Below are 15155 nucleotides of genomic sequence, written 5' to 3' on the forward strand. Positions count from 1 at the left end.
CTTTGCAAAAAGGGAATATGAAATCACTTAATGAAATTATATATTGCTTTATCTTGTTTTACATTTTTTATCTGAAAGGTACACTTTCCTATAGCCATTGATTTCACATTTCATTTATTTGTTTGTAGGGTATGCTTTGAGATCAGACTTTTGGTACTAATTGTTTTCATTTATGTATACATGAAAATACATACATCACATAAAGTCATGTGTGATTGATTTAAAAAACCCCCACATGTATACATGTGTGAACTAAGCCAGTATTCTGTGTGTGATTTCATTTCCCTTAGTTCCAGAGCCTATTGTATGACTTGAGAAACAGGAATATTTCCTGATCCTACATCTCCAGGGCACTCCCCATATATAGCAGAAGAATACTTTGTGTTCTTAGCTTGGGTTTCAGCTGATCATTGGTCATGCTGCCTAGGGCTAATGGGAATTGGATCCAACAACACCTGGAAGGCGAAAAGTTCACCATCACTAGGCTAGAAGATAAGAACTGGTACAATTTCTCTACACCAGAGCAAAGAGGTGAAGCGCTGGTGGAAACTTGAGCCTAGGGGAAGCAGAGCAGCGGAGTGCAATGTGGTCTATGAACATTGTCTTTTCTTTGGCCAACGTTTTATTGGAAGCAGATGTCTTGCTTGATCAAAATGTGATGTTAATTTTCCTAGCTATTTTCAAAGTGCTTCCTCTTCGCAGTACAGAAACAATAAGCGTTATAAATAATATAAATTAACATTTGGTTGCAATTATTTCTTAAGAGTATAAAAATGTATTTTATATTCTTAACTTCTTAAAACAATATTTCCTGGAAGTTGTATGAATGGGAAGGACTCCACTTGAAGGGGACATTTTGCTTTGCGCTTTCAGTTCTTGTGATGTGCAGTTGTGCTCACACAGCTAACTAAATTCCACATGCATTTAAGTCAGCTTTCTTATATGTGAGCTTAAGGCCTTTTTAAAGTTTGTTGCCTTGGTGGTGTATTGTTGCATTTCAGAAATCAGCTCATCACACACACGCAGAACCTCAGCCTTCCCTCGGATTGCTGGCAGGCGGTGCAAAACACAACATGCGGGTGCTTTCCTTGGCTTCCCTACAGCACAGGGAAAAGAGAATGACAGGGAGACGGAGGCCCCTACACCAGGCAACCATCCTCCTTTCCAGTCTGTTCCGTCTTGCCGCCCCACTCAAGGTGTGTCATCTGGTTCTTACAGGTAAAAGCACAAGAAGATAAATGCCTACCAACTCCCTTTGCAATGGAGAGTAAATACTTCACCATTCTGTGAATATATGAATGAATTTGATGTAGCACTAGGACGACCCTTCCTTCAGTGCAAGCATTTCAGTTTGCCAGGTGGAATGATTCCCCCCTCTCCTCTGCCTGCAAGCTGTTCTGGGAGTTCTCCTGACACACCCACCCAAGCCAATTTGGCAGGGGGCATGCAGGGACCAAGGAAAAGCCTTATTGCACTAGTGGGTAAATTTCCCAATTTGCTCAGAATGGACAGGTTTTATATGACCTTTCTTTTATTAAAGTTAATTTTAAAACTTTGTGCTGGGTAAATGAAAACAAATTGAGAAAATATTCCAAAGGGACAGATGTAAAATGTGGCAATACTGTCCACCTCATTGAGTGTCCATTTCATCGAATGTCAGCGGCAAACCCAGAAGTACCGGAATGGGTTACTTCCGGGTTTGCTGCTCGCACATGCACAGGAGCGCTAAATCGCGCTTCGCACATGCACATAAGCGCAAACTGCTCCGCATGTTCGCACAGAGCGGCGCTTTGTCATGCATCCTTTTCATCTAGCGTCCAGGGTTCCGGAACGGATTCCGGTCGCAAAAGAAGGTACGACTGTAATTCTTTTTTGAAGTAATGAGTTTGGTTTCCAAATCCTTTTAATTAAGATAGGTGCATGCTAAATATTGGGTCATGAATCAACCACAGCACACATAAGCTCAACTGATAAATCACCAGAGAGGAGTGGGAACAACTTCCTTTATACTGGGATCTTATACTGCTCTGATTAAGTGCTTTAGGAATTCGAACGTGCTGAATATGCCGCGTGTACCTACTAAAACGATACTGCAGAGGTGCAGAATCTGTTGCACCCTGTATGCTGAATTACAGCTCCCATCATCTTTGAATATTGACCATGTTGGTTGGGGATGATGGGACTTGGAATCCAACAACATCTGGAGGGCCAGAGGTTCCCCACATATGCTGCATTGTATGAAACAGCCATTAGAAATGGGTCTACATTGCATATCAGTGTAAATAACAGCATAGATACCTTGGAATTGCAGAAAAACTGTTGTGTGTTTATTTTCTCTTGCAGAGACCCTCATTTATTGAGCCGCACTTTCAGAACAAATAAACCACCCATAGCTCACCTTAATATAAACAATGACACACTCCAAACCTCTCACAAAGCAAAGTAAGTAAAACTAAATACCATTTACTATGTTCTTTGAAGACTTACTAAGATTCTTTAAATGCCATTTATATTATTTGGAGCATATGGTTTAAAAATTACTCAAATACATATTCAGGTGATTTTACAGTATTTTTACTTTGGAGAAGTAAGGAAAATATGACAATTAGATCCATTTAGAATAGATTTGCATTATGTATATTATATATTTATTATTCTATTTATTATGTTTATATCTTCCACTTTTCCTCCAAGGAGTTCAGGGGAGCATACATGGTTCTGTACCCTCCAACAATAATTCATCTTTGTAAATTGACTAGAATTGAGCTGCTTGCAAACCAGTGGCCTAAATTTTACTACATTTACTTGGATCGGATTTCTGAAGTTGCAATCTGCAGCTAGAAATGTGAAGAAAGCGGTCCTTTTCCTCTGCAGCAAGCAACCAACATTTCCTTACACTTGTAATGTTATCACTGTGACAATGCTAGGCTCAGTTCTGGTAGCCTTGGAAGCAAGTTGTTCTTGTTTTTCCACAGAAATAAGCATTTGTGTCTTACACACTTCAGGACCTTACCACTATTTATTCAGCGTCTTACCCAAATTTTGTTTGAAGCTGTCTTCAGAACTTGTTCAGCCAGTTTATCCACACAAAGAGCATCTGCTAGAGTTTTCTTACTAGTTTGGCTAGTTCTTCTGCTCTGAAGGATTAGAAAGAGCATCGAAGTGCTGTGGACACAGTTATACCTTTAGAAAACCATGAATTTCAGCTAAGGTCAGGACTCCGCATTTATTTGTACAACAATGCAAAGAGAAAAGAAGTGTGGGCAAGGTGATTGAGCGGGTGGTCGCTGAACAACTCCAGGCACGCCTGGAGAATGCGGACCATTTAGGTCCCTTCCAGTCAGGATTTAGGCCTCATCATGGGACTGAAACTGCCTTCGTCGCAATGGTTGATGATCTCTGGCAGGTCAGGGACTGAGGTGCTGTTTCCTGGTCCTGCTGTATCTCTCAGCGGCCTTTGACACCATTGATCATGACATCCTTCCAGACCATCTAGAGGTGTTAGGGGCTGGGGGCACTGTTATATGTCCAGAAAGTGGTGATGGGGGATGAGTGTTCAGACCCTGGACTCTCAATTGTGGGGTACCTCAGGGCTATATCCTCTCCCCCATGCATTTTAACATATGAAGCCTCTGGGAGAGATCATCAGGAGGTTTGGGCTGGGTGTTCACCAGTATGTGAATGATATTCAGCTCTACCTCTCCTTCAGATCTGAACCAGTGAAGTGCCTGAGTGTCTGGAGGCAGTTGGAGGATGGATGGCAGCTAACAGATTGAGGTTGAATCCTGCCAAGACAGAAGTGCTGTTTGGGGGGTACATGGGGTGGGCAGGCGTGGGGGGACTCCCTGGTCCTGAATGAGGTAACTGTGCCCCTGAAGGACCAGGTGCGCAGCCTGGGAATCATTTTGGGAATCTCCCTTTTGAGTACAGTGGTCGAACGGAAGTCCATTCAACTTCCAAAACATTTAAAAGCAAGGCACGGCTTCTGATTGGCTGCAGGAAGCTCCTGCAGCCAATCGAAAGCCGTGGAAGTCACATCGGACTCACTTCCAGGTTTGCGGTGTTTGGGAGCCAAAACGTTAGACTCACAAGGTGTTCAGGATCCAAGGTACAACTGTAGCTGCATTGCTCCGTGAAAAACAAAACAAAACCCCCACAAGTACAGGCTTTCTTTAATTTGGCAGCCAAAAGCTGCCTCTCCATCCTACTATGCCAGTTCTGTGGCCAGAAACTCAAAAACATGTAGCTGATCTCTGACATGAAATATTTGTGTCCCATGCACTGCAACATAAGTTGACTCAAACCAGAATCAGATTGAAAGCATCATTTTAATTAGGGTATTGTCTTTTATGCACTATGTGGGTCAATAAAAATATGCTATTAAGACACTCAATTGTTACGACATAATTATTTATCTCTGACTTAGATTATTCTAATTTGTGCACATTCTATTATTCAAAAGAACATCTGATGTTAGATCTCAATAATAAGAATTAAACTTCAAAATTTATTCTTTTTTATCATTGTTCTCATTTATCGTTGTGTAGCATGTATTTAGTGACATTAATGTGCTTCTAAGTGGTATTAAAATAAGGGGAGATGGAAGGATTTGTTTTTTAAATAACTAGCAAGGAGGTTAAGGTAAAAGGATAAAGAAAATAGTAATAGACATCATTACAAAGCAAAAATACTAAAAAGGCAATTTACCAAGAAATTTGTTTATGGGTATGTGTGTTCAAAAGATGTGAGGATGAGAAGGAGACAGAGAGAGTGTATATACAGACCACATACTTAAGTTGGCTTCAGAGTCATTCAGTATTTTCAGGGACTCCTGAAAATTATAGGGATCTAGAGCAAAATATTGTAAGCCCCTTTGCAATGTTAATGAAATGAATAACTAAACAGAGGAGCTGCAGTTTGTGACAAAATGTTAGATAGCCCTCAAGGAAAAAGCTAATCCCAAAAGGCACATTAAGAAGTTGTAGAGAAAAAGCATCATGATGATAAAAACAATTTCGGACACAGATATGATTTTGCAGCAGCCTTTTTAATTACCTGGGAAACAGAGAGACTTTGTTAGGGAGATCAAGTAAGTGTAAGCTGGTTAAAGTTTTGTTACTTTAGTTCATTCACACTCGTAACTTATGCTCCTTTCACCACTGCTTTCTCATGACAGTGAAGAGGCATGCACTGCATCACACAGTGCCTGCCCTGTAGTCCTTCGAAGAACGATGCTGGGAGATGAAGTGAGGATATGCAGATGCAGCAACCATCAGATTCCATATGTTACAGATCTGGAATACGATCACATTATTAACAACCAGATGTCTTCCTCTGAGCAGATCACTGTGGTCTGTGTGACTACTTCATTGAGAGCAGCAGATTATTACCCCAGCACAGATAAGCACCTAGAACAGCTCTATGAGAGAAAGAACAAGAACAGGAGTATGCCATGTACACAGGTAGGGCTCTTGGGTGTTGGTGTCTCAATCGTATCAGTGACCCTGTTCACCTGTTAACACTCAGCCAAGCTATGGCAAAGCGTGAACACACAAAAATTGCAGGTGCCTCATTGTCCTGCTGTCATGCTAGCCAGAGCTAAACCGTGGGTGGCTTAGTGTTATGTCCAAACCTAGGTTTTTGGTTTGTCTTGCTCCAAACAAACCATGAGCTGTAACCAATGTTTGTTCATGGTGTGTTCCCCAGTCAAACCATGAGCCCAAGTTTGGATGTAAAGCTAAGTAAAACCATGGTTTAGGTCCAAGTAGCATGGCATTAGCAGGAAATGGGGAGGAATGTTTTCCTGTGAGTACCTACATGCTTGCTTGTTCACACTTAGCCATGGTATAACTTGTTGCATTTGAACTGGGCCGATGACTGATGTAAAAGCAAGAAGATTTTGAATAACATCTTGGTGTAGAAAAATTGCTTCATTTTATATTTTTGACTTCTTACAAGTACAGAGAAATTGGGTTGTTGACATAGGAGTCTAATGCCACGAAACCCCCTTTACATAATTTGTGGATTGGGGTATAAGTCTAGGGTTGTCATATGACCTCTTTTTCCATAACATGTCCTCTTTTTCATGGGTATGTAAAATGAGTCGTCATAGCGATCCATAGTTAAAAGTAGAAGTTGGCAAATGTGTCCTCTTTTTTGCTCTTCAAATATGACAGCCCTAAGATGGGTGAGCTTTTTCTGAGCATGAATGCTGCTGCTTCTGTTTCCCTATACACACTAGATCTAAATTAACAGTAGTGCCCCCCCTTTTTTGTAAGGTGTTAGTACACCAGAGGGACATTCTGACAATTAGGCATGTCCATCACTAAGTTAAATGTACTTGGGCCACTCGCCAGTGTGAGCAGTAAATAGCTGAATAATTCAATTCCTTTAATGCTGACTTGTTCAATGGGAACATTGTGCTCTGACATCTGGTAGAATAAGATTTATTATTGCTATTGTTGACCTAGTCTTATAATGATGCTTTGTTTTTGTAGGGTCGCCTGGACTCTTTTCGCCTGCTCAAATATGATATTGGGTCTGCAGATGAGTTTACAGGCCACTGTGGATCACTACTGGTGAAAAGGCATAATATTGCTCCTGGCATGTTTTTGGTAGGTTATAACATTCCTGTCGCACATCCAGGTCATTTCAACTCATACCGAGCAAATGGCTTCCAGATCCTATAGCTGGAGTCTACTTCTTGTGTTCTTCGTTCAAGGCAGTCCATTCCCCATTCCGTAGCAAATGGCGATGTAGAACAAAGACAATGCTGACATCTTCGTCTTGTCCATTGGGATCACTGCCATCACAATAATTGGAACATAAGGATGAATGGTTTTGTTCTGTAGAATAGTGAAAGATATGGCACTGGAAAAAGACATAAAATTCCAATTTCTCCCTCAAAGGGGTCTGGTAAGAACAACTGCTCAAGTTTCTGATCTGAGAACTAAGGCAAAAATCTATTCTCTCACTGTTTTAAATAGATAGGTAAAGGGGGAGAGATTGGAAGCACTATAGTGAATCGGCCTATAATTTGTTCTCAGCAAATGATATGAACTCTAGGAAGGTGACTCCTCCACCTTATTTTCTGAGTGTGGAGCCCAACAGAAGCAAGGAGGAAATAGCTGTCATGATCCCTTCCCGACGCAAGGGACATGTTTGAAATATTCTGAAGTGGCATCTGTTACAATGAATACTTCCCAGGACTGAGAGTAAGGTTTATTCTTACTGGGGCAACTGGACCTCTTCTCCATGACTCTCCCTGGTTACTAATGAGCACATATTCCATTGGGCATTGTATGCCTGTATCCAGTAAGTAGTGTATACCTGCTCTTTCAGAAGCAAATAAATAAATGAGTGCATTGGACTCAACTGAAGGGTATTTTTACATGCTAGCATCTTGGATTCCTGTCTAAAAAGCAAGCAAGCCAGCAAAGTATCTCTCTTTGCAGTCACCTCTAAGCAACTGTGCATGCACATGAAAGCTCATAACCAAGAACAAACTTAGTTGGTCTCTAAGGTGCTACTGGAAGGAATCCCCACCCCACTCCCCCGGACTACGGCAGACCAACACAGCTACCTACCTGTAACTGTAACTTCTAGGTTTGTCCAGCAGAGGTCCGCAGTCCACCTACATCTAGACTTATTAATCTATAAAATGAGATTTCCCTTCCATTTTAATGTTGCAGCTACTTCCTATTTGTGAGTTACTTCAGTTTCTGAACCACTACAGTTGACTCCTCCTCAATTTCAACCCAGTGAGGAAGTAGGTCTCGTAAAATATATGGTTTTCCAGGGTTATCATGAATGTTTGTGCTAACAGGGGAGCACGAGTTAAAAAAAAGAAAAGTTACGTGAAAACAATTGTCAGAAGCTGCAGTGCCGAAGCTAAATTTATAGAATCCTAGCCTATCTGCTGGAGCTTGTTCCCAAGTAAGCATGCAAATAATTTTGTATAGTGAATATAGCTTAGTCTTTACAAACTGACAAATACCAAGGTTAGCAAGTGTTTATATCTTCGATTGTTGTGAATAAAATATGTTTCATGAAAGAGCAGAAATATGTTATCTGTCTTCTGGTTTGTGCACAGTCTCTTCAAGTTTGGCTTACCTGAATCAATTACCTTAACTGAGGAAAGGCCTATAAGAACGACCTTTTGCACTTGATTGCTTTTTCCCAATCAACTGTCAAAGTAGGCCAATTGTTTCTCTTGGTGTTAGTTGAGAATATAGGAAGCTGCCTTTTACAGAGTCAGACCACTGATCCACCTGGCTCAGTATTCTGGCAGGAGCTCTCCAGGCTTCCAGATGGGTCGGTCCCAATGAACTGAAGATACCAGGGACTAGCCCTTGGGCTTTTTGCCTACAAAATATGCACTCTGCCATTGAGCTATGACCCTTCTTCTAGAATGCTTGGCTGCCTCTTTTTATGCAGGTAAGGAAACATTCTCCCCAAACTGTGCTACATTAGGATAAAATAAATACTTGAAACTATCCCATGGAAGTGATCAACCCAAACATTATTCAAGGTACCTGTTTCAGTTTCCTCAACTTTTACATTTTAATTAAAACACTCTCTAGAGGGCAACGTCAAAAGCTTTCAGGACTCCTTTGTTTGAGAGGGTTTCCTTAAATGCAGACCTGAATCTGCCCTGGCTGCCCCGCATTTGACAATCCTATGCATATCTACTCAGAAGCAAGCCCTATCACCTGTACTCAGACCAATGGGTTACAAACCTGAAGCAGAAAGTGTCTCTTTCTGCAAGCTGGCTGAGAAACTTGCGTAGCCTGGAGCATGAAACATACAACTGGCTAAAAACCGGAAATCTTAATGAGCTGGATTACTGGCCTGCCACTAAACAAAATTAACTACCCCAGGAGCAAGATGGCAAATGCCTAGCTGAAAACAGTTGATCTAAAAAGGTTAATGATGTATTGCAGATGACAAACTAAACATTAGTTCATGCTACAATGCAGAAGAATGCCAGTGATGGAGGCACCCTAGCCAAGGTTTAGGAGGTGCTGGGTCTCTCCAGTGCTCAGTAAAGCTGTGATATTGTGCTTAGTTCTGGGCCGCCAGTTCAGCAGCTGAGCAGGATGACTCATGATGGTGTGATATAGCCTACTGATGAATTTAAAATTGGTATTGTGGCCCCAAACAAAACTGAGTCCCATTCTCCTGTATGTCACCTCAAAGGCAGCTTTTGCATTCTACTTACAGGCTGATGTTTTATGTATTTTTGACAGATGTACATTCAAGGAAAGCTGCTCTTTGCCAACTACATTTTCAATGGATACAGCAAATCAGTGAAAGATCTTCAAAAGCAGATTGCCCTGACAAGGAACAATTACAACAGGGGCTACCACTTACCCCCTGATTATAGATTGAGGTATTTTACTCTGTGTAGACATACCTGTGATATACAGCTTTAAATGTGGTTTGTTGCAGTCCATCATAATAAATAATTTGGTAGATTGTATTATGACACTTTCAAAGAGTGGTGGAAGTTTGAAGTTGTTTCGGTTTCTTTCTGGTGTTAGGATTCAAAGTTTTAATTAATAGGTTAAAAATCCACAGTAGTTGTTTAATTGGGGTGTGTGTGTAGCTAAAATACAGCACACCAGTTAAAATTTAAGGGCACATGGTTTTAAAGGCTACTTTAGTTTTAATGTGCTGTGTAATATTCTTTAGATTTTCCATGTGCTGTCAGGTGAGATGCTCCTAGTCAGGCAAGCTAACCCCCAAAATCATTGCCAACAAAGGGGTAAAACAGGGTTGCGTCTTAACCCTGTATTTATTCAACTTTTTCTTAAATGACCTTGCACCCTGCTTACACAGTGTGGATGCCCATTGCCTGAAGCTCAGCTGCATCCATGTTCCCATCTAAATTTGTCTATGGGGCTAAACCAGCAAATTATTTGAAGAATTGTTGTGACAAAGCAACACAGCAGAGAGAGGGGATGAGGAGGGCAGTATAGCTTTTAATGAGAGAAAGGAGAAATTCAGAAAGTTATATAAAAGTACAGTTTATATAAGTCAAGCATCAGAAGAATTAATAGAGAAGTTCAGAAACAGGAAATAATGTTTTATTACATAAAGTACTTACTCAAAAGTTACAATCTCCTATGTACATTCTTGTTAGTTTAGGAAACAGGTATGATTCCTTACCCAGGAAAGAATGACAATCCAGCTGGTAGTGTTGCTCTTTCTCATGAAATACTTGCATTTGCCTGTATACACTTTGATAGAGTATCAAACAAACATTCAAAACAAAGCCAGCAGAAATCTGGAAAGGGCTTCTTTAGCATCAGCATTTATCAGCATCAAATTAAGAAACTATCAATCTCAGCACAATATAAATTCACCTCCTGAAAACAGTTCGACCTCAGTTGCAGCATCACTTTTCTGCTTTCTGGCTGAAAAACCAAGTTCTCTATCTGTATATATGAATTCCATTCCAAAGCAGCAGCAGTGAGGTAGAGATGGGACATCGCCTCATACAGGTGAAACTCGAAAAATTAGAATATCGTGGAAAGGTTCATTTTTTTTCAGTAATTCAACTTAAAAGGTGAAACTAATATATGAGATAGACTCGAGATATGCCAAGCCTTTATTTGTTATAATTGTGATGATTATGGCGTACAGCTGATGAGAACCCCAAATTAACAATTTCAACTTTGGGGTTTTCATCAGCTGTGCGCCATAATCATCACAATTATAACAATCAAAGGCTTGGCATATCTCGCTTTGCATGTCATGAGTCTATCTCATATATTAAACTCCAGTAGCTAATGAAAACAATTGCTGACATAAATGGATTTTTCCACGATATTCTAATTTTTCGAGTTTCACCTGTATATTGATGAGAAATCTCTCAGCTGAATGTACAGGCTTAATCTTAAGGTAAAGTCGCAGATGGAATTGACTTTCATAGGCTACTACAATGGCAAGGACAGAGTCTGAGGCTATGTACAGACACCTTTTCAGAAACTTGATGGCATTTTAAAGCCGCCATTAATCTGCAGAAGTGTACATAGCCTGCAATACAGAGCTTAGGAGAAAAGCTACCAACTTGGCCTCTCCTCTGCACTTTTGAAGCCTAACCTGTGGCCCTCCAAATGTTGTTGGACTACAACTCCCATTATCGCCAATAGTCAGCAATATCTGAGGTTACACTTCAACTATCCCTGTTTTAAAGGCATGCAAAGGGTGACTGGGATTTATCCAGAATGAAGCCCTCCTTTATAGGCCTTTTTGTGTCCAGTATTCTCTTTCAGCCTCCTCAAGTGCTGCCTGCTTCCCTCTACTGATTAATCTCATATGGTCTCTGGCTAGCAACTTTTTCATTTGGTGTGACAAGAAGCTCTCTCTGCAGAAGTTGTGTTGACTGCTGCAGAGTCATTAAGATCTTATCCGAATCATTAAAAGTTTCCCACAGAGCTACTGCATGAGGAAAAATAATACATACTGTGCCTTACTTCAGTCAGCAGGTATAAAGACAGGACCGACCCACATTCATTAGTGAAGTGCCTGAACAGTGAGCCAGCACTGTGCATTGCATAACTAGCTGTTGCCAATATCATTTAGCAAGAAATTCATCTTCAGTAGAAAGTCAAGTTATAAACAACCATTTATATAAATAGACAAAAAACTGGAGTGCTGATGAAGCATATATTTGCCCCTCTCACCTTCTATTTTACTGCAAGCTGGAGAACTATGTATTTGCACGATGAAGAGTAGGGTTTTAAAAAACAAAACAAAACACCACAGACAATGAGTTTTGGATTCTAGAGAAGAAGGAACAAATCTAAGTATGAACCATGATATGTCAAGTAATGGTTGTTTAAGGGGAGTAATAGACACCAAAGATATGGAACAACATTCAAGAGAAAGTGAAAAACTTTGGATTGCTTATCTTAAAATACCCTTTCTGGGCTTCATAGCCACACTGAATATTGCAAATGATTCAGTGAAAGTGTGAATTTAATTCAACTAATTTGGTATCAGAAACAAAGGGCAAGATTCACCTACCACTTCCTGTCACATCTCGCCCCCTATAACTGGCTCTGGGGTGAGGTGGGAGTACCCTCAAAACAGCACATGGGGGAGGGGCTATTGTTCCATCTGGAAAACTGCAATGCTTGCACAGATGGAATATTTGTAATAGGATGTTTAATTTCGCTCAATGTTCTAATACTTATTTTGGTTATAGTAAACTTTAAAGCAAAACGTAAGCACTTATAAAGTGGTTTGCACTAGTTTAAAAGTAAAACAAAATGTAAGCTCCACATGTGGTTTACACTCCCCCCCCCCCAGCCCCAATCTATAATTCAAGTATAATCACATGTCAGGAGCCAGAGTCAGGCATAGGTCAGCAATAAAAATCACAATGTTAGTGAAGTTAACTCTTTATTCAAAGAAACCAAAACAGCATCTCTTCCCAGTAGGTCTTTCCCCCATTCAGGCAGTTGCAAGGACCGAAGGTCCCTGCCTTCCCACCACTCTCTAAGGCTCCTCCTCTCCAAGATCTTTCCCAAGCAGTTACAAACTGTGTCTGCATACAACCGATCACTGCTCTGCTCTTTTCATTTCTCTGCGTTTTCTAGGAGACTTGGGGGGGGGGGAGCTGGTCACAGCAGGATGGGGAGACCCCCTAGCTTCTTCAGCAGCCTGTCTCAACTCTGCCTCTTAGCCAACCTCCTCTCCAGCCTCAGTCTGAACTGCTCTCTGCCAAAGCCTCTTTCTGCTCACCCAGTTACCTCTTCTGCTTCTGACACCTCCTCCTCCCCGTCTGCTCCCCTGACCACTCATCGTCATCCCACCACTAGTCCCCTGGCTCCGAGTCTTCTTCCCCAGGGGGTTCCCTAGCTGGTGCCTCCCACCACTCCTCTGCATCCAGCCAGACCGTGACATCACACATGCCTCCTTTTCAGTGCTGTTGTAAAGAGATAATGTAAGTGAAGTGTTTTGAGCACTTAGTTAAGTATTTTTGAACACCTTTTTTATTTCCATTAATTCAAAGTATGTCTGTTGGTGGACAAGACTAAAATATGAGAGAAGCTAAAATGGTCAGCAAAATAAATTAATGTCCAGGGCCCAAAAGCAAACCTACACTCACAGGCGCGCACACACACACACACACACACACATACTCACACAGTCATTGAATTCAGGACTGCTGTTAAAGGGGAAACCAGAAAGTACTAGGAAGACCTTAGTGAGCTCAGCAACATGCACATATAGGATTGCACTGTTAACTCAGAAATAAGTCCTACACTCTGGGGGTGACACCTAGGTAAGAGCGTGTAAGATTTCAGTGTGAAGGATCCAAGGTATGCTTTAAAAACCTTGAAAGAATAGCACTTGAATTTTCTGAACTTACAATTGTGAGAGTCTTTAACGAGAACAGAGAGGGAGACATGTAACCTGTTAGGAAATTAAAAAATAGGTGATCTGATCTACTCACCTATGGGTTTAACTTATACAACTAGGTTTTTTTATTATATGACTAGGTTTTAAGTGAAGAATGAGTATGCAATGGAAACTATAGACTAAGCTTGTGATTAAGTCTAGGGGGGAAAATTAAGTCCACTGTGTTCTGATAACCTAAACTTATAAAATACCGGTACATAGTAATCAAAGTATACTGAAGTGTACCCTGATTTCTCTTATAACTGCAGTACTTTAATTTGCTTTTTGTATTCCAGTTCTCTTGAAAACAGCCTGCAGAGTTACCCTGAACATACTCAAACAAGGATTTCACACGATATTTCTAGTTGTATTTGCTATGCCACTGACAGGTATGGAAAAATAATTCTTTTGTCTTAAACTTCACATGCTCTGATCAGAAAATTATCGGTTTCAGTTCATGTCCACCATGAGCACCTTGGGGTTTGGATGTTTTGTCTTTTTGAGGTAACACAAATCACAGGAATTATGGAAGAGTTCTAGCTAATGATTTGCAAAGGAATGTCTTACATGAAAATCTTAAATAATGGCTAATATCTTTTTTTAAGGCTGTTACTTTGCCCCCACTAGAAAGAAAATCTTAAGCCAAGGATAGAGTTCATAGTTTTTCAAGTGTTTGGGGCCTTCAGTGCCATTTATTTAAGGTTCTCAGAAAATTCCAGTGTGCATACACATTGCCCATCTGGGTCACAGACTGTGTTTGAATCTTATACATATAGTTGTTGAATATTTACTCATTTTGCTTGGTACTTTATTTTGAAATATACCAGGAGAGCAAGCACCCATGATTTTGTGCTATTCAGCTTATACAAAGGAGCCACATGCACTCAGGAACCACTCAACAAATGAAGCCAGATGCAAACTCACCATAAGCTGCAGAGGATCATTGTACAGGAGAAGAAGAAAAAGCCCAAGTATGGATATGAAGTGGAAGAGGAAGAACTTTGGAAAAAGATGTGTGAGACAGATGAAGGTTGTTTTGTTTTTCCCCTTAAAGTCTAAAATGAAAAATGGGACTTTTGGGAGGAAACTGAATATATTTCTGTCTTTTGGGGTGATGAGTGAAATATTTTTTTAAAAAATAATTACGTTACTTTTCTAGTCCCCAGACTAAAAAGAAATCATATTTGTGATAATAGCATTGTTACATTTCTTTGACTCCACTACTGAACAAAGCAATGCACTTTGGCCCGGATTCCACTAAAGCGTTGCACTGGTGGAAGCCAGCAGAAGTCATGCTAGCACAATATGGCTTTCTCCACTCTCATCCTGTGTCCCCCAATAGTTCTGGGGGATCAGGAGAGTCCCTTTGGAACAGCGCATTAGGGGAAGGAGAGGGTAGATTGTTCCATGAGGCAAGCAGAACTGCTTGCGCTAACAAAGTGACCGTAATACTGTGATGTTGAATTCCTTGCTTTATACTTGATGTTGCAAACGTACTTGTAAAATTTGCAGAATACAGAGCATTCTTAGGCTTTTGATCCAATATGGGAATCTGCCAACCATATTGCTGCTACAACATAATAGCAACGCATACCCTCCATCATTTCACATTGTTCTGTGAACTGCCCTGAGACCTCCAGGGTAGAGAGCGGTATATAAATTCAATAAATAATAATAATAATACAGTTATTGAGGCTGTATTCCTTGTGTGGAAGTCAACAGCTGCTGCCACCACCTTCGAC

General features: G+C 40.7%; 1 protein-coding gene across 1 annotated transcript in view; it reads left to right on the plus strand.

Annotated features, from left to right (window-relative positions):
* The window catches only part of LOC117054446, a 30497-nt gene extending 16046 nt beyond the window's left edge, over window positions 1-14451 (plus strand). The window contains exons 12-18 of the mRNA XM_033163293.1: window positions 1002-1218; window positions 2344-2442; window positions 5177-5462; window positions 6498-6614; window positions 9249-9391; window positions 13710-13802; window positions 14241-14451. Coding sequence (XP_033019184.1) covers window positions 1002-1218; window positions 2344-2442; window positions 5177-5462; window positions 6498-6614; window positions 9249-9391; window positions 13710-13802; window positions 14241-14319 — 1034 coding nt within the window. The 3' untranslated portion in view covers window positions 14320-14451. The remainder of the gene's footprint in view (window positions 1-1001; window positions 1219-2343; window positions 2443-5176; window positions 5463-6497; window positions 6615-9248; window positions 9392-13709; window positions 13803-14240) is intronic.
* Window positions 14452-15155: the final 704 nt, after the last annotated feature.

The sequence above is a fragment of the Lacerta agilis genome, chromosome 10 (assembly GCF_009819535.1).
Source record: "Lacerta agilis isolate rLacAgi1 chromosome 10, rLacAgi1.pri, whole genome shotgun sequence".
NCBI classification, from domain to species: Eukaryota; Metazoa; Chordata; class Lepidosauria; order Squamata; family Lacertidae; genus Lacerta; species Lacerta agilis.